The sequence below is a fragment of the Prinia subflava genome, chromosome 8, assembly GCF_021018805.1.
Source record: "Prinia subflava isolate CZ2003 ecotype Zambia chromosome 8, Cam_Psub_1.2, whole genome shotgun sequence".
Classification (NCBI taxonomy): Eukaryota; Metazoa; Chordata; class Aves; order Passeriformes; family Cisticolidae; genus Prinia; species Prinia subflava.
This window is the reverse complement of record NC_086254.1, coordinates 5,354,374-5,380,429: the sequence shown is the minus strand read 5'-3', so window position 1 is coordinate 5,380,429 and position 26,056 is coordinate 5,354,374. Positions and strand designations below refer to the sequence as shown.

Below are 26,056 nucleotides of genomic sequence, written 5' to 3'. Positions count from 1 at the left end.
ACTGCCCCCATATCTCTCTTTAGGACTGTGGTATTTGAGCAACTTAAAGTTGCATTTCTTCTCAGGGTGAGGTGGGTTTGGCTGCAGAGGCCCAGCATGGAAACTATTTGTCTGTCTCTGAAAATGTTTAGCTATTATTTTATATAGGAGTGGCATTTCAGCTCTGTAAGGACCACATGCCACTCCTGCATTGGCATCTCTCCTTTCTCCACCAAGTCCTTGTTGAGCTTGGCAAGTGCTAAACCTGTTTTTATAAATAAACCACCAGCATTCCACACAGGACTGATTTCCAAAATGAAACCTTCTCCACTACAAAAATGCATTATTGGAAGATGGAGCACAAATAGAGATGAAGGCAGCAGAGCAGAGCTGCTCCCAGCTATGCTGAGAACAGCCCAAACTGCTCCTTTCTGCTGAGATAAAATTCTCCTGGTTTTCCACCTCCTGACAGGACAGACCTACTGTCCTAGCCCTCCTTAGTCTGGAATTTTATTAGAGGAAATTCTACCAAATTCTCACACACCACTGGGAAGAACTACAATTAATTCAATCCTTAATATACTGTATTTTTAAAAGTCTTTTTAACTTTCCTTTTGACCTCAATTAAAGCTTGTCCTGGCAAACTTTAGGCAGCTGTAGAGAAAACCTGCAGGACCAGAGGACTTGGCAGAAGCAGCTGGAGGGCAATGACATAAACCATCATCTGGGTTTATATTCTTTACAGAACGTCCTCCCAGGCCTCTCTGAGCTAATTTAGCTCTCACTGCACCAAAGGCAAGTAAAACAACCCATCAAGCCAGTTTCTCTGTCCTGCTGATTTTCTGAAAGACTAAGCAGCTGCTGAAGGCATCTTAAAAACCATGCAGGAGCTCAGGTTGTTTTGCCCCAGTGCAGAACATAAGACAAGTGCTCAGCATCACTGCCAGGTTGGAAAAACTGAGGAGGTGAGGACAGCTCCAGTTCTGTGAAGACCCATTTCTGTGCTCACCTGTGAGGGCTCCAGCTGCACCCTCAGGAGCTGTTTTTGTGCAGTGCAAGGTGCCAGCTCTGCTGGAGAACAAACCTCAGCAGGGATACTGAGGCTGTTCTCAGCAGCTGATTCCTGCTCTCCTTCCATCCCATCCAGCTGGCAGCACAGCAGTGTGCAAGAGCACCCTCTAGCCTCTTCCCTTCAAATAGAAACTCCAGTTTCAAATCCATCAGCATCCAACTTTTCTAGGCCAGCAAAACAACAGATACTGAATTCATCAATTTTCTGAACCTTCACATGCCATACATTGAGTTTTATACTGTCACTAGTACATATACACCTCAAATTCCACTGTTTTAAGAGGAACAAGCTGCCCATAATCTGTGACAAATGTCCTGTCTAACAGAGCAGACTCTTTCCAGGAGAAACCTGAAAAAGGCCCAGCAGTCACTACGTTTACAACCCTGGGTAATGCTGATTTGAACTTCATTACCATGATCACCAATACACACCAAGCTGGGGAGGTGGCTCATAAACCCCAACAAAAGCCATTTCTGCTCATTTCTCAGTGAGGTATGGCCCAGCTCTTTGCCCAGTTGTAACCACAGACCCCAATAACTTGTATTTATAGTGCTGCCCACTGGAATATTGGACAGCCAGAGGTTCTCTCTCAAAGGCTGTGACACAGAGGCAGCACTGACATGAACTGACTGGGACAGTGCCACCTTCTCACACTGCTCACCTCTGCAGTGACCTATCTGAGCAGGAGGGATAATTAACCTCCCTTTTTTCTCTCCCTTGGCTGCAGAGCTAAATCCCAAATGTTCACAATGCACCTACTGAACCTCACCTACATCTGACCGCCATGATGAAGCAGCTGCACACAACACTTGTTTCCATCACCCACATTCCAAAAGCAGCAAGTGCAGCAAGACGTAGCAAATCACTTTTTTTAAAGCCATCCCGCCTTGTATTTTGAGCTATTCTGCCCCCTGGCAGCAGCAGAACACACTCACACTGCTCTCTGCCTGCTCCCCTCAGGGTGCAGGGCAACCAAAGCAGCTTTGCAGGCCCCACTGGAGAGAAAAAGGAAAGGAGCAGGGGACAAGTCTGCAAATCCAGGATAGAGGAATGGATAGCAAGGAGGCTCATCACTGACCTGACTGCAGATCCTGTGAACACACAGAGCTCAGGTCAGAGCTGCAGTGCCATTCCAAACAAGTGTCTATTTACTGCTTAAGCCATACCACAGGAACACTGGGAATGTGTAAGGAAATGCATGCAACTCAAGTAATTGTGACACAGTAGGATTTCACAAATAAAACAATCAGCATTTATTGTTGTATTACAAAACACTTCATATTTTGGCAATATTTTACAGTTTATCCTTTTCCTTCTTAGGGCCTGTTGAAAAGGTATGGGGAAGGGGAAGAAAAGAGAATGTGGAAATTAGGATTAAATTTCAATGTCTTGCTTAAAAAAAAATCCTCCCAAACCACCCCAATCCCTCCCACCAAAATAAAAATCTAGTTTCACTCAATTCCACTATCGAAAGAGGCCATGGGTGAAGCTGCAGGCAATTTCACTATCAAACGCATCAAGAAGACAAACAAAACATTCACAGTGGTCTTCAGTATGGTCTGTTGCGTTGATCATTTCTGAAATCATTTCTGGAAGGGAAAGGAAAGGTTCTAAGCAAGTAACAAACGAAACAAATAACAAACAGTCCCTTCAATCAAACATTTCTGCAGTGACGTCTGTATGTGCTCTGTGTTTATAGAGAGCCTATCAAGAAACATTCACAAAACTCAACAGCCGCAGTGATTCTCCCTATCTGCAGTTCATATTTTCATGGCAGTTGCACTTGCACACATAAACATCCCTTTTCCCACGCTCCCTACCAATCCCACAGCCAAGCAAGGACAAAGGCTGCTCTTACCTTCCTCCCATTTTGCCCCCGTAGCCCCCTCCCCGGTCCCCGCCTCGGCCGCCGCGCCCTCGGTAGCCCCGCTCTCCTCCGTAGCCACCTCTCCCACGGAAATCTGGGGAAAAACACAGAAACCATCAGCTTTTTCAGAAACACGCAGATGATGTGAACACCTTCAATATTTAAGGGGTGTAGCTGTTTTTTGCAGACCTCCTGATGGACGTGAATCTTCTGGTCTGGGCTCACCACACTGGTTGCAGGAATTCCTGCGAGCGAAGTTCATGTTGCCACAGGACCTGGAACAGACAAGGATTCATTCCCCAGACTGAGCAGTGAAGATGAAGCACACATGAAACACCCCATCCCAATTAAAATGACACTTACGGGTTAGGACAAACCCAGTCACCATTTTTGGGTTCCCCACTTCTACCCTGGAAGCCCCCACCTCTTCCATAGCCACCTCGTGAACCTGCAGACAAAATTATAATCAGAATAAAGTTCTATGAACTGCACATGATGAACAGGTATCAAAGATTGTCACTGCCCTCAGACCCCAAGTGACACACAGTCCTTTACGGTGGAAGGGATGTTTAATGCAAATATATTCCCACTATTTATTATAAATTCTTTTTCAGCAGTAAAGGGAAACCTGATCTGCTTGAATTGCCACTGGGTAAATATAAACCCACTACATGCATTAATAAAATTTCAGAAAGATTTAACAAGGTATAAGATCAGTTACTTATGGCCAGACTTAGCGACAGAACAAAAATTTAACAATAAAAGAAGTCTGTCTGGATTAATCCCAGGATGCCTCTGACACAGGCACAACATCCTTGCTTTCTGCATCACAAAATTCAGAACTTTTATACCAAATGAAGTTGTTGAAGGATCCTTTTCATCGGCCTACAGAACTGCCTGATTTCAGAACTAGAATTTGTTGACAGTCACTGCCTAAAGCATGATTCCTGGAAAATGGTAATGAATACCCAGTGGATTACTGACAAAACTGTACATGCAGAGAATCAGGGAGATTGATAAGGCCTTGATTAAAGGAATCAGAAATCTAACTGCTGCTCCAAGTCAGCAGCAGCTGAGTTATGTACCCTGCTAATCCCAGCTGGAAACAGAATATCTCAAGGCTTTGCTGTAAGAAGCAAATACTCACTGGGAATTCCCCCCTATATATGTGAGGCTGGTACAGTTCAACATCCCTGTTATACTTTCTCTTTAAAAGCAACACTGAGATGAGATCTGGAGACTTTCCAGCTCTAAAGGAAGGCATAAATTCTGCGCTGCGCAGAAGAGATTACAGATTTCAGTTTACTTAACTGGGTTCAAGCCTTATTACTCCCTTTCCTGGCAGAATCCCAAAGGCTCATATATTTGATGAATCACTGCTTCAAAGTCAACTTCTCTTTAATAAATCAATCATAGTCAAAAAAAGCATTTAACTGTGCAAAAACAAGGAGTCTACAGACTTTAGTCCCACCTCGACGCCCGCCACCTCCACCTCCTCTCATAAATTCAGGTCTTCTGGTTGCAAAAGAAACTTTGATAACATTGCCATTGAATTCTTTTCCTGTGGGAGGAGAGAAGGGATCAATACAGCTCCCAACAACACAGCAGCAAGCCCAGCAGGGCAGAAGTGATTTGCACACCCAAACTGAACACAAAACTCTTGAGACACAGGGAAGCTGCAGTAAATCTCTTAGTTTTGAAAGCACTGGTGCAAAGGTGAGATGGAAACACTGATGTACTTGCTAAACTCTCCACAAACCTACAGATATTTGAGTTAAAATAAGATCTGTAAGTTACCATTTAAAGACATCAGAATGTCTAAAACATTTTTGGCCATGCTCGTGGGGAAGTAGTTTGGATGTTTGAACCATCTGTAATTCCACCAAGGCAACAAGGCTTTTGTACCACTCAACAGCCAGCCCAAAACTTAACTCCCAAGTCTATTTAAATAAAGTTCATGGTTTTCAGAGACTGGGCTCTTCATAGATCCAATGTTTATCACAAACAAACAGCACTGCACATGTGCCTAATATAGTCATATTTGCCTTACCCTCTTAAACAAAAGTCAATTTGCATTTTATTAGCAAATACAAACATCAGACAAGCATGCCATGCCATTTTTTAAAGCAGTATCATCTCCCACCAGATGCAGAGTCTGACCTTTTGTTTCTACCCAGTATCACTAAAATTCTCTGAACACACAAGGTGACAGAAGGAGGCATTTTTCCCTCACTCCTTGAGTTTATTATTACAGGAGTGTCACTGTATTTCTTGAAGTCTCAGGAGTTTCACATCAATATATTTCTGGGATAACTCCGTAATTTTAAAACCTCGTTCTTCAGTGTATATAAACAGAGCACAAAATTGCCATAACCATTCCCAAACTCTAAAATTGCTCTCACGACACTAAAAATATCAATGCAACACTGCAGAGTCCCTCCAGCTGCTAACACAGATTACAGCTCTGTTGGTCTAAACAAGAAGTTACACAAACACTGCCTCTTGTACCTTGTGCATGTGTGACGGAGGTACAGCAGCAAACCCTCAGTTTCACTGCGCATTTTTGGTCTAAAGCACTATCTGCTGGTTAATGAAATGAGAAAAATCCAATACACACAAGAAACCATGAAATACAGGTCTCTGTTTAAGAAAAAAAAATAACTATAACCCTAAACAAAACCAAAAAACCCAAACCAAAAGCTATATAAATAGCAACACTGGGTCTCAAAAAAGGTGATTGATTTGCTTCTTCCACTGCCTGTTAGATTCATAAACAGCCAAAGGAACAGGTAACTCTCACCCACCATCAAACCAGTCGATTGCTGCTTTAGCAGAAGGAGGGTCATCAAAAGATACTGTGGCTTCTCCCTTTGGTTTGCCAGTATCCTTGTCTGTGTACAGATTTATCATGGGTTTGCCAGTCTTTTTGTTGGTCTGAAAAGAAAGGTTGTACACTTGGCACAGCAGAAACACTGGTGAAATCAGTTCAGAGCATAAACTGTAACACAAAGTATCTTTAGTGAGAATATTCTCCCTGGGCTGGCCTGCAGAAACAGAGGGATTTGACTGAAGGATACTGACTGGCTGTGCTCCATGAAGTAATGATGGGCTCACTTTTAAACAAAAAAAATGAGGTCAAGTGCACAAAATCCTAATTTAGAATTGCAGAACCAGAAGCAGCAGCCACAGAACAGAGGCACACGTGCTGCAGTATGAGGGTGGCACAATGGATAGAGTGTCAGGGCTATAAAGACTAAAGAAGAGACACAAAGCAATCTAAATGTCACTAGGAGAAAGGTGCTAGTGCTGCCAGCTTACAAATGAGCTGTCAGCTGGGAACCCAGATAAAATATTATCTCCAACTGCTGGGGAGTCAGAGAGAACTCTGCCTTGAATGATACCAGTACATTTCCAGTACACCAGCTCCACCAGTTCCCTTCTTCTGACCCATGATTTCTCATTTCACATACCTTTATGATACCAATCTGTTTGAAATAGTCTGCCACTTGATCTGTTGAAACGTCCTCTCCAAGTCCTTGCACGAAGATGGTGTTGTTATCAGAGTTGTCAGACTCTGAATCTGTGGAAAATTAAGCTACATTTACCACGTGTTTTTGTGGGAGTAACTGCAGCAATATTTTGAGCTCAGCTCTGTGCTGCCCAGTAGCAGACTCTTAAATCCCAGAGACATTTTGTGTGAAATAAAAGAGGAGCAGGGAGCTTAATTTTGAGGTTAACACCATCAACTGAATACACTAGGCAGCCAACCTCCCTCACACCCAACATTCATGCAGCTGGGCATCCCAGCCCACCAGGGCAGTGTGTTTTAAATAACACAAGCTTAGAGAAGTGTGATGGCAGTGAAAGCAGCTGCTTGGCTCAAGCACATTCAGAATTCATCAGGAAATCCTTACTTGCTGCATTAACATCCAAAACTTCACGTGCACTTTAATTAAATACATTTCTTTCAAGGAAGGCATGCTTTAGCTAGGTTTCTTTAGAGCCATGGGAATTGCAGCCACATCCATCTTTCTAGACAAACATTTTAAAAACAGTGACCCAAGAGCTACAATCCACTCCCACTCATGGCTTGTTTCCTTACCAGCATCTGATCTCGGTCCATAATCCCTTTGACCTACGATATGGGTTTGAAAAAAAAAAAAAGAAAGAAAAAAGACTATTTTTAGCACAACACATTCAAGTGACTTTTTTAGCAACAAGAAAATATACAAAGAATGTATGCAATGCATCTAAGATCTAAGGCATTAACCAGAGATTTAGAGAATATTTAGATTTAAACGTTCAACAGAAGGTGTCTGTAGGACGTTAACGTGTTCTTTAACTTGCAGCATGTGGCAGTTGCCACACTGATGCTGTGCTGGTGTTTGCTTGCAAATGCTGGTTGTCACATCACCAAGCAGTTTCCCACTTGTTTTTTTTTCTACCTCTAGTACCTTTCTAAGAAGTATTTGTAACAAAAATTAAAAAAAAAAAAAGAAAAGAAAAAAAAAATCCGGTGAACGTCACTGTCTCCACAAATTCTTTCATGCAATTTGACAAAGTAGAAATCCAGTTTATTGCTACAAGTTTGGCTATTAAAACTCGTGAACACACCAGCCTCACCAAAACTCTATAATGCTTCTACTAGATAGTAACAAGATATTGGTGGCTTTTAGATTTATAAAGAATTTCCACTGAAACATTTTTGGATACTCGGCACTTACCACCGTAATTTTTGAAGCCACCACGGTCACCACCACTGCAGAGGAAAAATTGAAGAAATGATTTCTTCCTTAAGTCTCTACGTGCTGAGCCCAAGGCTCAATCTACAGTTAACTGATGACAAGTTGAGAATTACTGTCTGGCAGCTAAAGCACCATGTCTACGTTCTCCTCACTACCCATTCATGTTCAAAGATTAAATTACAAAGAAAAAAAAATCTCTCAGGGTGCTGCACGGGAGAAGAGAAGCCCTAAGGAGTACTTTAACCCATACACATGTGGCTGCTTCAATACTTTCTCCCATCCCATCAGCCAAAATACCAGCTATTCAAAACTGGGGTTCAAAACAAAAACATTATTTTCATGAAGATTAATGTGGGCTTAAATTGTAGATGTAATTGCTACTTTGGAATAATTAGTACTTTAGTACTTTCCTAGAAGTCAAAAGAGCTAAAATTAATCTCTATTGTTATGCATTCATAATAGAGGGGATAAATTAGCAGAATGAGCCATTCTCTGAGCAAGGGTCTGTGGGGACCTACTGTACTACAGCACTTGGCATTACAGAGAAGGGGTGTGTGCATGTGAGCTTCAAAAGCAGAGGCCGTGAAGTTTTATTTCATTCATTCTGAAACCTGTGGCACAAAATGTAGACCAAGTTAAGAGAATACACACATCAACTTTCAAAGGTTAGAAGGGGATTTAAAACAGGTTGTTATGCCTCCAATTATGTGCATGAAAATAAACCCTCACTTTTTTTTTTCCACTGGAAAGGTTTGTACTGGAAGGATTTTTCACGACAGCATTTTTAATTGCATCCATGTTTTGAACACGAGATAATCAATACTCAGAGCCTTTGGAAAAATACAACTGGATTATTTTAGAAAGTCAATAACAAAATGTCAGAAGGACTATCTCAACTGCCTGCTTGTCCCCCTCGTTCTGAGGAACACAGCTGCCACCTCAAAATCAGGCAGGATCACCTAATCCCAAGAGCTTTCTCACCATGATAAAGGCAGTGTGAGCTCAAACCCTGCTGCAGAGAAACATCTCCAGCCCCTGGAGTTATTGTGCCTCTTCACCAAAGCACTTTGTGACTAGAAATCAGTGTGTTAATTCCATCTGTCTGCTCACGCAGCAGAGTCCAAGCAGGGCACACAAGCACCCACCAAAAGGCAGTGAAGTAAAATTAGGGAATCATTTCTCTGGCACTCTGTCCATCTGTTACAGCAAATGGAAAATCAGGAATGGAAGCTGTTGATATTTAACATTTATGAGAGAAAATCTGCCCAAAGTGAGGACCAAATAAGGTTTCAACAGGTTATTATCAAACCTGGATTAAGAGACACCCTTTGGAGGGTGACTTTTTGCTGCAGACTTTATTTCTGTTCCACAGAAGAAAACTGAATGCTAAACTGCAGTGTCATTTATTCATTAATTCACTCTGCTCATAAAAGAATTTGCATGCAGCATCAGTGCTGGTCTTTATTCAAAGCTGTTTTCAAGGACTGATGATTCAAAACACAACAGTGATGATAAAATTTACTGTAAATACCTTTCTGCCACCTCAAATTCACTTCAGCTGAAAATAAACTTCATTATGACACAACAATTTTTAGTAGGATGCCTGTTGTTCTGGGATTTTAACTCAGACACAACAACAGTGAATAATATCAACCATCTAAATTGTTATGAAAATTTTCCAGCCCCAGATATGGTCCCAGCTCATCAGGACAGCAGTATCCAGAACAAACACATTTTTCTGATGAGGAAGTGTACAGCAGTTAGAAAACCCCAACAATCTAAAAACTTACACCAAGTAAGTTTGTGTCAACACATCCAGGATTTTGCTGGAAGTGAGGGTTTTGTAGGATGCTGGGATGAAAATGTGTGCACCATGATCCTGAGAAGTTGGATTGAATACACAAAATGTAAAGAAAGTCACAGTCCCATGCCTTAATTCTGTGATACAGCAGTTCTGCACCCTGCACTAGCGAGTGCAATCGGTAATTTTAGTTATTTTTTAATTAATGTCTACAGAAATACAGTTTTTGCCCAAGTATGCCTCAGCATGTTGTCTTCTGCTTAGTCTCACATGACCAACCCAACAAAAATCTGGAACAATCTACTGGTAAGATACCTTTGATGATGGATGAATGCTTTCCTACATTTTTATGTGGCATTTGATATGTGATTTACGAAGCTGCAGTTTGTTACCTTCCTGCAATTGCTGGGCAAAGCCAGCCAAGAGTCCCTGAGAGCAGGCAGATATCCTGCAGCAAGTCAAACACAGGAACTGCAAGCAGCCGATGCCACAGTCTCAGATTTACCCCTCATTGAGACCCAAAATTCAACCTCAGCACATGAATTAGTTCTTATATTATTGTCATAAAACATGTGGAAAACACAACTGCAGCATTTCACAGCCCACTGCTTTACCAGGCCTGCACACAGACCTCAGAGATGTGTGACCAGATGGAGTCTGGAGTCTTAATATCCTATGTTAGAAACATGAACAGGCAGTTAAAATTCAGCAGTGCCACCAGGATAATAAATAAGAGGCTGAACTGCAGGCAGCCAGAACGTGACAAGGCACCACTCAGTGCCTTCAGCAAGTGTGAACTTGCTGCTATGAAACAAAAATCCTCAGTTCTTTTTTCCCATATTCAATCATAGATTTATCATCCCCTACTAGGCTGTAACTGGACTTCATCTAAGTATTGCTTAATCCAGCAGGGAATAGCTCTTTAAATTGAAGTACAGGTAATATGGGGAGCTCAAATACAAGAAATGCAGTTTTATAAATATCAGATACTGGCAGAAGCAGCACGAAGAATCCAGGGACCAAATTTCAGCCTCCAACGTGTATCTGTCTCACCAAGCGTGTCCCTAACACCTAAAAGTGTATTTTACAAACAAGAAAGGAATATTTAGTGCACCAACAGTCACTGACAGATGGGGTTTTTTTCCCTTGCTTATATTTATTGCCTCTGTTCACATTTTTCTGAAGCCTCCATAAGGCTAAGCTCAAGCATATCTGTTAGCAGTCAAAATATTAATTCTGAACACAAACCACATTTGTAAAACACATCTGCATTACGCTGTAGTTTCTTTATATCACACTAATTCCCACTCCTAATAGCTGATACAACAATTAAGCTGCATAGGTAGCTTTTGTTTATAGTGAGTCACTATAAATCTGCACAAGAGATAAAAATAATCTATGCTGAGCAAAATCAGGATTTCTATGACAAATCCTAACACAATGGCAAATCCCTCCTGAACTACATCTCTGTGGTTCCCCCAGCAGTCTGTGTGAGGAGAGCCAAAAGCAAAGCTTCTCTCACTGCTCTGTTTGCTCCTGTGTTTCCCACTTATGGCCTTAACCAAAACAATTCAATTCCCCAGCCACAGTAGCCATTAATTCCTTATTTTTCAGATGAGGACTCTAAAAAGCTTGGCTGAATATCTTAAAGTAGAACTCTGCACTCTCAAGACCTGCTGCTCCTGCTTTCTAACCAAAAAATGACACTCTTCTACTATGAAGAAAAGGGAAACATTTTACTTCTTAGACAGAATAAAAATGAATGAGATAATCAATTAATAAGCTTCAAAACAATAGGGTGGGGAAATTCTATTAAGATCCTAAAATATACAATTCAAGACCATAAAAAAATCTCAAGGATAATTCTGAAACCCCAAGTTATTAAAACTAAAATGTGAACTTCTGACACATGACAAATGTGTGTTCTCTACTGGACTAACATCAGCTAAGAAATCTGAACTGGAATTTCTCAAAAGATATTTTTTTCTCAGTGCTGGGTGACTTTGCACAGGCACAAATGGAAAATGAGTGTTGAAAGCTTTCAGTACAGGACATGTCCAAGTCCTCCTGGTTGTCAGAATAAAACTACACCTCTAAAGCTGCACCAAGTTCTCCCTAAATGTCAGTCAAGGAAGAATTATTATTATTAGCTAAGAACAAGTGATTCATTCATTTTGGCCTCACATTTATTAATTTGTTCATAAAGTCAGGCAGCAATTTTTACACGTTATTTTCTAAGCACTATCAAAGTCAAAGCCAATTATTATAATTAATAATAATTATTATTATTCCATCCCCAGAAGTGTTCAAGGCCAGGCTGGATGGAGCTCTGAGCACCCTGGGATAGTGGAAGGTGTCCCTGCCCATGGCAGAGGGTGGAACAAGATGATTTTTGAGGTCCCTTCCAACCCCAAACCATTTTGGAATTCTGTGATTACATCATCACTAAAGTATCTGTGCAGATAAGATTTTTAGATTATCTCCTGATGGCTATGGAATTTCCATGGTTTAGCACTAAAAGGGGACCAGAACAACTGAAAATGGTGGCTACTGAACATCAGCTTGATATTCCTATATGTATTTTTCCCCAATAAATAAATAAATAAATAAGAGAAACCCAAGAATATAAGCCCCCCCAAAGAACCCCTACCCTTAAACCCCACATTTTCACAGGACTAAACATGATTTCTTACCTTATTACAAGGTATTTTCCCCTTCATTATAGAGTTTGTTATTTAATTTAATCTTTAAGACTTTTCTAATAAGCATGTCTGGTAAAACACGTATGTCAGAAGGAGAATCCTCTGTCACAATTATGCAAAAAGACTGAATAAAGATATATGACACTGTTGCTCCAGACAATTTCCACAAAAAATACCATTAAAGTCTACATCACTTAACAGAAGCAGATAAAATTCCTAATAAATGCTTTCCCACTTTCCTGAATTTTCTTCCACTTCTTCATTCACTTCCCATCTTTCCCCTTCTTTTGCCTTCCCAGTTCAGTAAACCTCCATGATCTACATGGATGTGTGAGCAAAGGTTTCCTTACATTTTGGAAAAATATGGCAAGAGGCTTTATTTTCACAGACATTATTAATACATTTGACTTTATCTTGCAAAGACCCAAGTTTGTTTCAAAGTGACAAAATCTATCAGTAGTGTGTTTTTTGAAGCTCACATTCATTGCTATTATTGGGAAGGGCTTGGCTATAAAGCTTTTTAAAAAAAACCAGTTTTTATCACAGGAATATGGAAAATCCTCATCCACAAAGAGAATTTAATTAAAAAAAGTTTAGTTTTAACTGAAAATTAAAATTAACTTAGAAATTATGTTGCTTGTTATTTTCATGTGAGGTCCTATATATAATTCTTTGTTATATATATTTATGTTTATTTATAGTATATAAATGTGTGTTTACTATAAAAAATATTACAGAAAAAAAATGCATTAAGTTTATATTATATAAAACCCCAGCAAACATAAAATAACGCTAATATGCTTTTCTAATTGTGCAACCACACCTAATTAGAAGGGGTAAGATCCTCCTACATCATTATAAACAAACCATTAATTACAATTTAGGAGCATCTCAGAAGCAAACAGATTTAAAAAAAATACCTTTAAAAGTAACCAAGTAGAGGATTATTTTATTTAAATCAGATCCGTTCCAACAGAAAACACTGTATAATTACAGAGTTTTTCATCTGGAGTTTAGGAATAACCCAGAGCTGTGCAGCCTTTTGAAGGGTAAGTGGTGCTGACAAGCAACACCTCAAAGCTCTCTGGAAGCTTCAGCGTTCCTGCCCTGCATCAATGAGCCCTCTGCACCTCCAACCACTCAGAGGGACACAAAGGGGAGCCAGTTGTGTGAGTTATTAATAAATAATGTGTCACATGTTTAATTCAGTAGGCTTTAAAGGCAAGGTCCTAATCACAGACCTCTGCATGGAATCATCTGCAAGCACAGTAGATTAAATATGTGCATAAATTTTCTTGACAGTACAGGGCCTAAGGCAATGGGGAAAGGGGTGACAGCATTGTTAGTATTTCAGATCTACCCCAAATAAACGTGTTTAGACTGACAAATAAATCAGTAATAAAAGATGTGTATTTTAATAGAAGTTTATAACTGAAAAAAAGGCAACAAAGAACAAGTAATGTTACTACTAAGTTATTCTAGGCCATAACACTGGAAAAATGTGAGCTACCTTAGGTATGAATTTTATGAATTTTTCTCAATCACTGGCTGTTGGTTTTCCTATCACTGAAAACAAGTGTGGGCTGGGGAGGTTTTTGTATTGTAACTCAGGCAAATAAAATGCAGCTGTGTGTCAAAACAATCAAATGCTTGGTCTCAGTCTATGTGAATCTAAAAGCTGCTCCCCTAGGCAAAACCCATTTCTGTGCAGTGCAGAAAGGTTTAATTTTAGAAACCTTTCCATTTTGGAAATCTAAACCTGAACCACCTCAGGAACAGACATATAATAAACAAAAACCAGCTAAATAATAGGAAACAAGGGTAAGGAGCTGCAGGCACTGGAATGAGATCACTTACCTATATCCAGACATATGACCTCTTCCATCCATGTCATAGCCCCCTCTACCTCCTCCCTGTGACCCGCCATATCCTCTATTATCTTCTCCATACCTGCTCTTTTCACGGCGATCATCTGCGAGAATGAGTCAAACCAAACACGAGTCAATTGTAGTGCAAACTGCAGCACAGTGAAAATTCACACCCTGCAATTCCCACCTCCTCTTCAGTAACTCTGCCATTTACATCTGAGATGGATCAACTCCTAAATCTCTCTGACATGCTCTGGGCCAAAAAAGAAAAAAAACCCAAACTGTGCTCCATTATCCCTCTTGGCTTCCAGGGTCACTGAGTATATCAGAAAACACTCTGTAATTACACTCCATTTTCCAAACATTAAATCCATCTTGTCTAAAATATACTTTCCATTGGACTTCCACACAGCCCTCCCAGCTTGCAAAAGATATCACTGAAGACAGAACAAGGATAAATAGAGTGGGTTGTGCTGCTGGTGTGAAGTTAATGCAAAAAAAAGGCTTCATCTTAAACTTCTCCTATCTCACAATTCACCTACACAGCATAAAGCTGGAATGTGAAGTGCAAAAGCTCTTCATGACTGATCAAGACATGTCACCCTCGTGCAGGAAGAAGGTTCAAAATAGCTTGGGAAAAAAATTCCATCTAGAATTTGCAGAACTCATGGACAGAGACTCTGCAAGGCTGCTCTAACATACCTAAATGCAACCATTTTGGAACCCCAAGAGATTTTGTTCTCCCTGTAATGTTTTGTAAGTTTTAACAAATAAAACACACCCCAAAAATGTCAACATGGGCAAGAATTTAACCATTCATCCAATCAGCTGCTTGCAGACAGAAATCCAACCATTTCACAGAGCTCCTGCTCAATTTGGCAGGCCAATACTGAATTCAAGCTGTGAATTTTACCTTGGCTGTTGTGGCTATAGCTTCCCTTCTGAGACTGGTAGGACTGCTGGGAGTGGCCATATGAGCTTTGGTGCTGGTTATAGCCTGACTTTTGGTCGTAAGAGCTCTGGTGGCCATAGCCTGACTGCTGGTCATAGGAGCCCTGGTGGCCATAGCCCGACTGCTGGTCATAGGAGCTCGACTGCTGGTCATAAGAGTCTTGGTTTTGTCCATAGCTTGACTGCTGGTCATAAGAGCTTTGGTGCTGACCATAGTTAGACTTTTGTTCATAAGAACCTCTTCCACTTGAAACAAAGAGAATTTGAATTAATAGCTAAATGTTCACAGAAGAGAGAGAAAATTAACAGCTGAAAATTCATGACATTGCTAAATCACAGGTACCTCATGACATAACTTAGCAGCATCACTCCTGTGACATGTCCCAGTCCAACACCTGCTTTTCCCCCTCTGCCAGTACCATCAATGGCTGATGGAGAGCCTGTGACCTGCTAAACACCAAATCCTTCCCTCTGCACCTCAGGGCAGAGCCTCAGTGCTCGTGTTGTACAGTGCAGCTGAGACTTCAGGCCTAAAAAATCCCCAAATTTTGCTTTCACTGAATTGCAACCTCTCTTCTTCTGGGCATTCTACAATTTATCAAGAATCCTTCTGACTGTTCTGGTGGCCTGTAACACACCTGTGGTTCTTCTCACCTCAGTGCCATCTACACTGTCCCAGCAACCCTCCTCAGAAACACTGAGCAGTATCACATCCAGATGCTTCAACACAATGCAGCTCTCCACTCCAAGAGGGAGTCACAAATCTTCTCTAAGATTAAGATTAATAACTTTAGAACAACCACAAGGGAATCTCACCTACAGCACACTTGCCTAAGCTACTTCAGCATCTGAAGTAGAAACGAAAGTATTTTGAAAATCTAGATATATGAGGGAATAGTTCTCTTAGCCTTTCATGGCAAGGCATAATATAGATTTATGAGAAATAAATTGCATTCAGGGAACAGTGGCTGTTACTCATTCCTTTGTTTCCCCCAGGTACTTAGTTGTGCCTTAGCTGTCTTATTTTTTCAGTAACTGAAAAGAATCTCTGACTTGTGCCACCCTTTCTTTTCTTCCCCCTCCCTGCTTTTACCCTTTTTCAAAAGATGAGGCACTAAATCTGCCACTCTCCAGTCTTTGGCAATCTTACTTGCCAGTGAAAGTCTCTCAGAAAAAGGGAAAAAAATACAAGAGCCTCCAGAAAGTTTCCACCAGCTTTTCAAAGCACTTGCAGATCCAGTGCATTGGGTCTAACCAATTCCAAAATATCCCACTGTGTAAATACTGTTTAATCTGCTCTGCTCCACTTCTAGCCCAGATATCAGCTTTAACCTTGCTAATCCCAGTGGTAAACAGCTTGTGAAGATTTTTGTTATTATCTTCACTTCAAAAAAGTCAGCTCTGCTTTAGGCTTTGCACCTTTACCAACAAAAGAAGCATTTTTGAAAGGATCCACTATTTTCTGTCTTCCCTCCCCTAGGATGTGACAATTTTGGGGCTGCCCTCTTCAAAGCTGCTACCTTCTCCTTATTTGTTACAACCCCACATTGAGAAGCTTCCCTTCAAGGTCTTTTCTTTATTTTCCAGATCACAACTTGTTGAAGAATCTACGTGCTGAATTTTTATTCTACTGGACATCTACAGAGTTAAAAACTACATTATTACCTCTGTACAGCTCTAATAAATACTCAGAAAACAAAGCAAAATAAAACAAAACTTAACTGTGTACCTGCCTTCATTATGGAAGCAAAAATGACATCTGAGTGAAAGCATCTATTGTTGGCAGATTAAGATTTTTTTTTAATATTAAAATGTTTTATAATAAGAACTACAAAACCAGAAACCAAGTAGAGGTTTGCTCAAGTCCAGATTGTTTTATCACCTTGCAAAAAATACAAAACCATTTGGACCTTGGACACAAGAATGAGGTTTAGTACTCAACAGAGTATTTAAAAGAGGTCATAAGATCTTCAGTAAAGCTCTAACACAAGCAGTAATCTTGTGTGGAGGCATAAAGCTTGTAAAGTAGACAGTGAAGGTATTCTAGCATTAAGTGGCCTTTTAAGTCATTCTGGGAAGTTAGGTTGTGTTTTCCAACATACTTTCAAAGTTGTATCATTAATCCTCCTGAAATTGAATCCAATACAACATCACAAGTAAAATACATTTGCAATAGCAGCATGCATGTGCACATTTAATTTCCTGATGAGGATATAAACCCACGATGTTCTGAGAGCTCTAATTAGTTGGAAAACCAAAATATAGTTCTTAAATGACATTTCTGAATCCTTTCTCTTTCAAGAATAGGCATTCTGAGCAGCCTGTAATCTGAGTGCAGCTAAGAGCTTATTTGAAGTTAATAAAAGAGCACTGTAGGTTTATACAAAAGAATGTGATTGGAGAGGGATTTGATAGGTCTTTCTCCTAATCAAAACACTCTGCCAAGTCCATTCTTCATTGCAGCCACGGCCCAAAGACTTTCTAAAGTGTGTGCCCCCATACAGCTTGACTTCAAAACAACTACCCCCATCCTTCTTACCTAAAAAAATATTCTTCCTGTACCTCCTGTCCTTTCAGACATTAAAAATGTTTCAAGGATGTGGACCTTCAAATATTTGTCTTTTTCTCAGCATTGTTAGCAAGAAATATATTATAGCTCTAGTTAAGAATGTACAACTACTAGACAATACTTTAAATAGATACTGGTAAACTCAGCTTCCTTACCCTCTGGATGACCCTTTCTGCTGCCCCTGGCTGCCATAGGACTGCTGGTTGTATGAGCTCTGATTCTGATTTTCATAACTGGATTCATCATCGTATCCCTGGGAATCTTGTCCATAACCTGGAAATCGAGGAAGAGAATTTTTAGTCAATATTCACCTTTTAAATCTTGCCAATGAATGTAACAAGCTAGCCAAACCTGATTGATTTTGTCCATAGTTCCCATGATAGCTTCCATAGTTCTGTCCATAGGAGGAATTGTCTCCACTCTGCCCATAACCAGAATATCCCTGTAATTTCAATAATGTACTCAAATAAGTGTAACTTCCACAACAGTAAATTACAGTTTTCCTTGGCTAGACACAACTGCAAATATCAAGCACGACTGAGACTGGAATTCTTCCTGGCCCAAGAACAATTATTTTCACTCAAGGAACATCTGCTTTGAAAGCCACAATGTTTTTTTCAACATACCTGTCCTTGTCCATAATTCTGACTGCTCTGATTGCCATAGGATGAGTAGCTGGAAGAGAAAAATGCATTTAGGAAATGCCCTCCACCCACGTTGCAAAGTAAAGATATTTTTGGTATCTCTAAGTTTCTCTTCATTCCAAAAGAGGTGTACAATCAAAGTACTGCAGTTACAGGCATATTAAAATTGCATCAATGAATTAATGGTTGACTGTCAGAAGCCAGAAGAGCTTGTTTTAATTTCTGCTGTGTTTCAAATATATTTTTACATGAAACCTGGGTTTGCTGTAATTTTATATTATACTTACTCATTATTCTGCCACTTTAAGCCTTCATGAACTGACAGAAGCAGCACATGCTGAAACTCATCATACTTAGATACAACCCCAAACTAAGGCAGTGCTACATACACAAAACCTCATCATCTTTATTAGCACAGACAGCATTAGCCATGATTTTTATACTTCCATAAAAACACTTGTCTCACTTATTAAAACATGCCCTGCAGCCTTGGGCCATTTAACAAATATCATAGCCTTTGGCTAAAATCTTAGTGAACAGCTTAAGGCAGTGACATGAGAAGTATTTCTCTATATTCATGCCATTTCAAAAGTTCTTACTATTACAGGATGTCATTCCAATTTACATTACATTATTATTGTCTTCTTTTTAGGAATACAGACTGATTTCTCTTGTTTTATAAGTCATCTTGAGAAAGACCCAGGTGCAAGCTTTCTGCATCCTTAATTCCAAAAACCTATCAATACTCTACCCTGAATAATCAGCCATCATGCTGGGAATACTAAATGATCTTTTAGTTTGCAGATGAAATTGCTAACAGCGAAACAAAAATCCTCACATACCTCTGCTGGCCCCCAGACTGACTGTAACTTCCAGAATCTAGAAGAAGAAATAAGTCATATTGTGAATTTTCAGTGAACATTTTAGTCTCTACCTACTAGAGGAGAAAATTTGGGGAGAGGGAGAAAGGTTCAAGTACACTGGATATTACAACTACTATTCCTGCAGAATGAAGCTTCCTCTTTTATTAACAAAGGAGAAAATACTAAGACTGGAATGAATTACAGTAGCACAGGGTGTGGGGGACACAACACACTTGGAAATGTCCCTTCTGAAGGATCTGAATTCTGTTTTCAAGGAGTCTTCTCAAATACCCAGAACTGTACAACCCCTCTAATGGCTACTGAGTACAGTGCCATCATCAATGAGCAGAATGCAGCAGCTTAATTAATCAAGCAGAACTAAGTAGGTCGGTGCAGCTGAACCCCTTTTTGGGATGCTCTAAGAAAGCTCTGCTGAGCTAAAGGGCATAAAGGCAGGGAGAAGGGGAGATGAAAAATCAGGGCTGGAGGAGCCACAACACTTCCCTTTGCTCATACTGCAAGAGGAAAAACCCAGCTGAGAGCACGTGACAGACACAGCACACAGAACACACACACGCTGCTCCATCAGCCTCATCCACCCCAACCCCAGCTCTGCACAGGCTCCTGCTCCATCAGCCTCATCCATCCCAACCCCAGCTCTGCACAGGCTCCTGCTCCATCAGCCTCTCATCCATCCCAACCCCAGCTCTGCACAGTTCCTGCTCCATCCCTCACATCCATCCCAACCCCAGCTCTGCACAGGCTCCTGCTCCATCAGCCTCATCCATCCCAACCCCAGCTCTGCACAGGCTCCTGCTCCATCCCTCACATCCATCCCAACCCCAGCTCTGCACAGATTCCTCACACCCCACTCTGCTCCGTGCTCTCCCAGCCTCTGCACTGCTCAGGTTCCATCTGCCTCATTTCCTAGGCAGGAAATCTCTGCTTGAAATCTCCACCTTCTTGTCAAAACCCAAACATTCTGGATAAGTCCTGCATTTTTTCTCTTCAATCACTCTGAGAATTTGTATAAACACTCTTGTGCCATGGTCTAATAAAATCTATCAGGAACTTCTCATCCCCAATTTCACCCTTTCCCCCACATTCTCTCTCCAGCCTCTATCCCCAGAAGTGCCTAAAATGCTGACAATGAGAATTAATTACAAGGCAGGGTAAATGTCATAAATGACTGCAACCATTTTCCAATCAAAGCACTCATCAGACTGCTGAATCTGCTCATTATACCTCCCTCAGCAGGTTATAAATCCAATCCTGCCAGTGGTTACACAGACTCTTAACCAGAGCTTTGATGAGGGCATCACCTGAGGTGATGGATGTGAGCTGGGGCAGGTATCACCGCGGATATTCAGACACAAAGCAGAATTTTTAACGGTGAAGTATCTCCTCAAAGCAACACAAAGTATCAAATGTCATATTCTGTAACAGAAACATTCACCCAACGCTAACATGAGATGAAAGGTTAAATTTCAAATCCTCTAAAGCAGTTTTGCTTAGATGTGAATTTCTCCTCCTTTTGCACTGCTACACAAATATTTCATTGCTTTTTCATATTGAAAAGCAATTAAAAATCCAATGTAGAGATGCCCTTCAAGTTTGTTTTTAAGGGGTAAGGTAAATTTTTTACCCAGTTTCCATTTAAATTAATATGAAGATTACTATTAAACAGGAAACCACATTGTGAAACATGGTTGTCGTTTAACTCAAACATTTATATGTCATTAATGCTGCTAATTAATGAATATTAATGGTTGTATCAGAAAATTCTTGAGTAAGGATGTAACTAACTATAAATTTAAGAACTGCACTTAATCTCCTTAGCTTCCCCTTAACAAACTTCCACCAAACCACAACCTTTTGGGAAAAAAATTGAAAGCAACCAGATAAGGAGCCTGCAAAATATGAAAGCATGCAATCAGAGGAATTTCCTTTATTTATACATTTTTCTACATCCTCTGCTGGACCTCTTACAGCCTTCTGATCGATTTACTTTCGTGATCTCAATGGGGACAAGAGTCTGCAAGGATTTTTGGAAATAACAGTTTATTCTGGAAATTCCTACGATTTTTTTTGAATGTTTAAAAAGTCCACGAAAAGATTTCCTGTTGATGAAGTGGGACATAGCAGCCTAAACACCTTGCATTACTCAGGGGGTTTATTCCTCTCAAGGTAGAACAATTTGCTGTATATATTTGAAAACTGAGGTTCTCTTATGAAGTAAGTAATATAAAGAAGCAGCATTGCCTCTCAGTATCCTCCAAAGAAAAAGAACCTCACGTTTGAACATCACTAAAAACAGGGGAGACAGGTGGCTTGACTGGTCAGTAGCTGACAGATAAGGGGAAAGTGGATGTGATTTACTGTCAAGCTTTATTTATTTAGCAGAAAAATTCATGATTTGGACTCATTTGAGTACCTTTGGACACATTTCCTGGTTCATAACCGCTCCTTGAATGAAAGGATTCTTTTACCACCCCTTGCTTTGTTTGTATTGTCTATCACACACACACAGCACGAGACAACGCCAAAATGGCTCGACCACAACAAAACACGGTTCGCTCCACAAAGCACGGGCAGCCTTGGAATTCCTCCTCCCACTCTGGGATATACGAGCATCCACACCCATCCAAGGCTTCACAGGGGAGCACTGCCGGGTGACCCAGCCATCCACACCTCAGAGGGGATGAGGAAACAGCACATTGTGCTTGGAGAGCTCCGGGAGAAGCTGGGCTGTGTCAGGTCACCCGGGAGAGCGGATCATGATTCTATGCACAGCTAAAGCCCCCGCTGGAAAACAATCCCGGCCAGGGCGTTTGCCAAGCCCACAGCAGGGAGTGTGGAGCCCCCTCACTTCACCCGGTGTGCGGAGCACACACCGGGACACAAAGGTGGCTGCCCTGCTGCAGGGTGGGGAGGGCAGTTCCCATGCTAAAGAGGGGCAAGACCCAAGGGAGGGGGTGCTGATCCAAAGAAGGAACACACAAATCACGTTACGGAGAGGGGCATGTCCCAAAGGTGAGCCACATCTCAAACCAGGATGGGGTGTGGGGGAGGAATCACAACCCAAAGTCGGGGTCCACACAGGAGAAGGGCTGTGACCCAAAAGGGAGGAGCTTTCATCTAGCACCAGGGGGAACCCAAAAGTGGGGGGAGCCTACAGAAGGGCATGAACCAAAATGGGGCCCAGATCCCACACACGGTGGGGGTACACGACCCAAGGCGGGAGGGCCTACACTGGGAAGTATGAACCAAAACGAGGTCCAGACCTCACACTGGGGGGCACAGCCCAAACGGGGGGCTCGCACATGCGGTGGGGGACCTGGACCCCAAAAGGGGGGGCTGCACCCCACGCACCATCCGAGCACAAGACCCCAAATGGACCCTGCCCCCACAGCCCCCCCAATGCGGACGGGTGGGGGGCGCGCCCGCCAGGCCACGCCCCCGCGCCCAAAGGGGCGTGACCCGAGCGGCTCGCGCAGCGGGGCTCCCCGGGGAGGGGGCGTGGCCTCGGCTAAAGGGGGCGTGTCCACGGGGGCCACCGGCGGGGGCGTGGCTCCCCTCCCCCTCACCGAGCACGGGGAGTGGGGGGGCGTGAGGGAAAAAGCGGGCGCGTCCCCCGCAACATGGCCGCGGCCTTTCCCACATGCGCCACATGGCGCTCGCGCCGCCCGCCCTCCCGCGCCCCACCGCGCCCGCGCTCGGCGGCGGGAAGCGGAGCCGCCGCTGCCCGCTGAGCCCGGCGGGGCTGGCGGCACCTACCCGAAGCCATGGCGGCGGCGCTGAGGGGCGGAGGGAGCGGAAGGAGCGCAGGGACCGACCCGCCCGCCGCGCCGGCCGCGCGCACACTGAGGCACCCGCAGCTCGCGCGGACTGCGGGGCAGGGCGGCCAATCAGCGCGCGCGGCGCCTACCACTGGCTGGGGAAGCGGGGGGGGACGGGAGGTGAGCAGGGCCGTGCCAAGGTACGGCGGGCTGGGGGGGGGGGGTTGTACCAAGGAGAGGGGGTGCCAGGCTGTGCGGGCAGAGCGGGGATCGCGTCAAAGGATTAAATTAATTTAATTAATAAACGTGCAGGGCATGGTCAGGATGCGCAGAGGGAAATGGGGGGTTGCACGCCCGGTTTTCCCCACCAGCAGCCCTCCCTATTCCCCTCGGTACCCCATTTGTGCATCACCATTAGTAGCAGATGCTAAATGGAGTTAGAGAAAACATCCAAAATCGGGGTCTTAAAGAAAAATAAGAAAGGTTTGCTAGCGTTTCTGGTATCCTAAAAAGCCAAATATCAACTTGGAGAATGGTTTTCCAAAGAAGGGGAGGGGGTCATGATCTTGGGAGGCACTTCTGTGAAACGTGAGGGTTTGCTTCAGATAGAAGAGTGATGAATTGAGAAGACAGCAAAAACAACGCTGATTATTTAATTTTATTATTTTTAGAAGTTGTATTTCTTGTTTCACATCAAACTACCCTCTTGTGAGAGTTGGGAAGCTAGCAGTTGCACCTTTCTGTCTGGGGATAGGCTGCACATGTACCCAGAGAACAGTGAGGTTTTACCCTGTTTTTTTCAATTTTAAAGGCAGTGAGGAGCTTTCTCTGATTTCAGCTGAATGGTTTGAGCAGATCTGCAGAGAAGTTGGGCTCTTTCTTTCCCCCCTGGGCGTAGCAGCAGGAGGCAAATCCCACTGCCACAGCCGAAAATAAGTTTCTGCAAAACAAGCAGTGACTGGAATGATTAATTAAAGGGAAAAAAAAAAAAAAAAAAAGGAGAGAGAAAGAAAAAAAGTGAGGGGTGTTGAGCTCCCTGCCTGTCTTTTGGTTTCTCCTTCATCTCCTCTAGCCACGATGTCTTCTACTGGTCCGTGAGCCTTTCTGTCACAACCTGGGCCCTCACAAAGGCTGCTCGTGCAATGTTGGGATTAGGGCAGATCCCAAACAATGCTCCCTAGCCAGGGGGTCTCTTGCTCTGATTAGAGCCTCTCGGTGTTTGTGCATTCCTCGGGGATTGAAGGCTTCTCCTAAGTGGAAAATGGAATTAATTCAGAGAGAGTTTCAGGCTTATGTATCTGTCTACCCGCTGATAGATCTGTGCTATGGTTCCAACCAAAAACTTTGAAGCTGAGATGTGGAAAAAACAACAACTCTTCAACCCTCTGTTCTTTCCCCTCAGCTAGAAATGATCTCAGCTGCTTCAAATCCTTCTCCACGTTGCAAAATCAGAGGTGGTGTGGGAAGGTGAGTTTCTTCTGATCCTTCCTGTGCAATGAGCCCTCACAGGGTGGTGGCCTTTAAGGTCCCTTCCAATCCAAACTCCTCTGGGATTCTGTGCACCCGCAGGCAGGCAGGCTGTGTGGGCACGCAGCAGAGCTCACAGCATCACTCAGGGTTAGAAGTGACCTCTGCAGATCGTCCAGTCCAACCCCCCTGCCAAGGCAGGCTCACCTAGAGCAGGAGACACAGGAACACGTCCAGGTGGGACGCACAATTTTCTCCTTTTGTGCAGATATACTCTTTTCCTACTATGATATCCACAGCTGCATCTCCAACTACAAGCTCAAGAACTGGTGCAATTGTGGTTAGTGCTATCTGTGTATTAAGCCAGCCAATGGTCATGATCACAGGGCAGCTTTACCCCTGAAGGAATCTGATTTTCTCCCTACTTCATCATCTCCTCATGTCCACGAGACCTGCAAGTTTGGTATCTTCATTTTTGAGCTGCCAATTCCTCTCCTAGACCTGACAAAAACTGGCCAAATGATTAAGCCAACATTCTGGGGAGCTGAAGGCAGACAGTGCACATAATACCAACCTCACACAGGTTTTTGGTATGAACACAGGAGCAGCTGTGGTTGGAAGCTCCTCTCCACCTCCACCCATCCCACCTGCAGGGAAACACTCAGCCTTCGAGCCCCATGGGCAGATCTGGGGCCCTCAGTTCAGGAAGGACATTGAGGGTGTAATAAATATGGTATATTAATTTGTGTTTTGGTGCATGTAAACTGTAAATATGTTCTGGAAAATGAAACACTTGCTGAGGTCAGGTGAGAAACTGAAGAGTCTCAAGACAGGCAACACCCAGGAACGGCCATTCAGAGGAGGACAATGCAGTGCCAGGAATTGAGGACTTTGACATTGGCATCAGAATAGAGGGCACAGCAAGATAAGAAATCAGCCCTCCTCCCAAAACTGTGAACGCCTGGCCATCACACAGATATCTGAGGAGGACGCCATTCATTCACAACTTCGTTTTCCATTCACACACAGGAGGAAAGAAATTAACACTCCTCCCTCCAAGAGGAAGCCCCATTCAGCAGACCAACGACCGAGATGCATTCGAGTAACCACCCCAAGAAAACAAAGAACTGTGGGGAAATCCTCTTCTACGGGCTAAATAAGCTGTATAAAAGCTGAACCCCAGAAGGGGCCAATTCGTGAACTCTGGGGGATTGCAGTTCCATAGAGGCTGCTTTCTGTTCATCCTCTGATGATCCTGGGCATTGTCACTGTAACTCTGCCTGTTGGTTTTACCGAAATTCTGTAATTTTATTTTAATAAACAAAATGATATCTTAATTGGCAAAGTGGATTGCCATTTATAACAAGGGGCTAGAGTGTGTCCAGAGAAGGGAACAGAGCTGGGGGAAGGTCTCGAGCACCAGGAGTGGCGGAGGGAGCTGGGAGGGCTCAGCCTGGAGAAGAGGAGGCTCAGAGGGGTCCTTTTGTTGTGCTCTACAATTACCTTACAGGAGGCTGTAGCCAGGTGAGGGCTGGGCTCTGCTCCAAGAGACAGGGTGAGAGGACATAGTCTTAAACTGCATCAGGGCAGGTTCAGGCTGAAACCGAGGAGGAATTCCTTCATAGAAAGGGTGATTAGACATTGGAAGGGGCTGCCCAGGGTAGTGGTGGAGTCCCCGTCCCTGGAGATGTTTACAGAAACTCTCAATGTGGCACACGGTGCTCCGGTCTGTTTGACACGGTGGTGTTC

The 26,056-nt window shown here is 42.8% G+C and overlaps 1 protein-coding gene across 1 annotated transcript; it reads right to left on the bottom strand.

Annotated features, from left to right (window-relative positions):
- Nucleotides 1-2,280: 2,280 nt before the first annotated feature.
- TAF15 (TATA-box binding protein associated factor 15) lies at nt 2,281-22,966 on the bottom strand. Its single transcript, XM_063402497.1, has 16 exons — nt 22,839-22,966; nt 19,041-19,077; nt 18,181-18,229; nt 17,906-17,996; nt 17,710-17,827; nt 14,948-15,231; nt 14,024-14,138; nt 7,643-7,677; nt 7,021-7,053; nt 6,389-6,498; nt 5,723-5,852; nt 4,390-4,479; nt 3,282-3,366; nt 3,108-3,193; nt 2,910-3,012; nt 2,281-2,640 (listed from the first exon to the last, which is right to left on the bottom strand). Exons 1-16 carry the CDS (start codon nt 22,846-22,848, stop codon nt 2,601-2,603), a joined length of 1,416 nt encoding a protein of 471 aa, XP_063258567.1. The 5' UTR covers nt 22,849-22,966; the 3' UTR covers nt 2,281-2,600.
- Between the last annotated feature and the right edge of the window lie 3,090 nt (nt 22,967-26,056).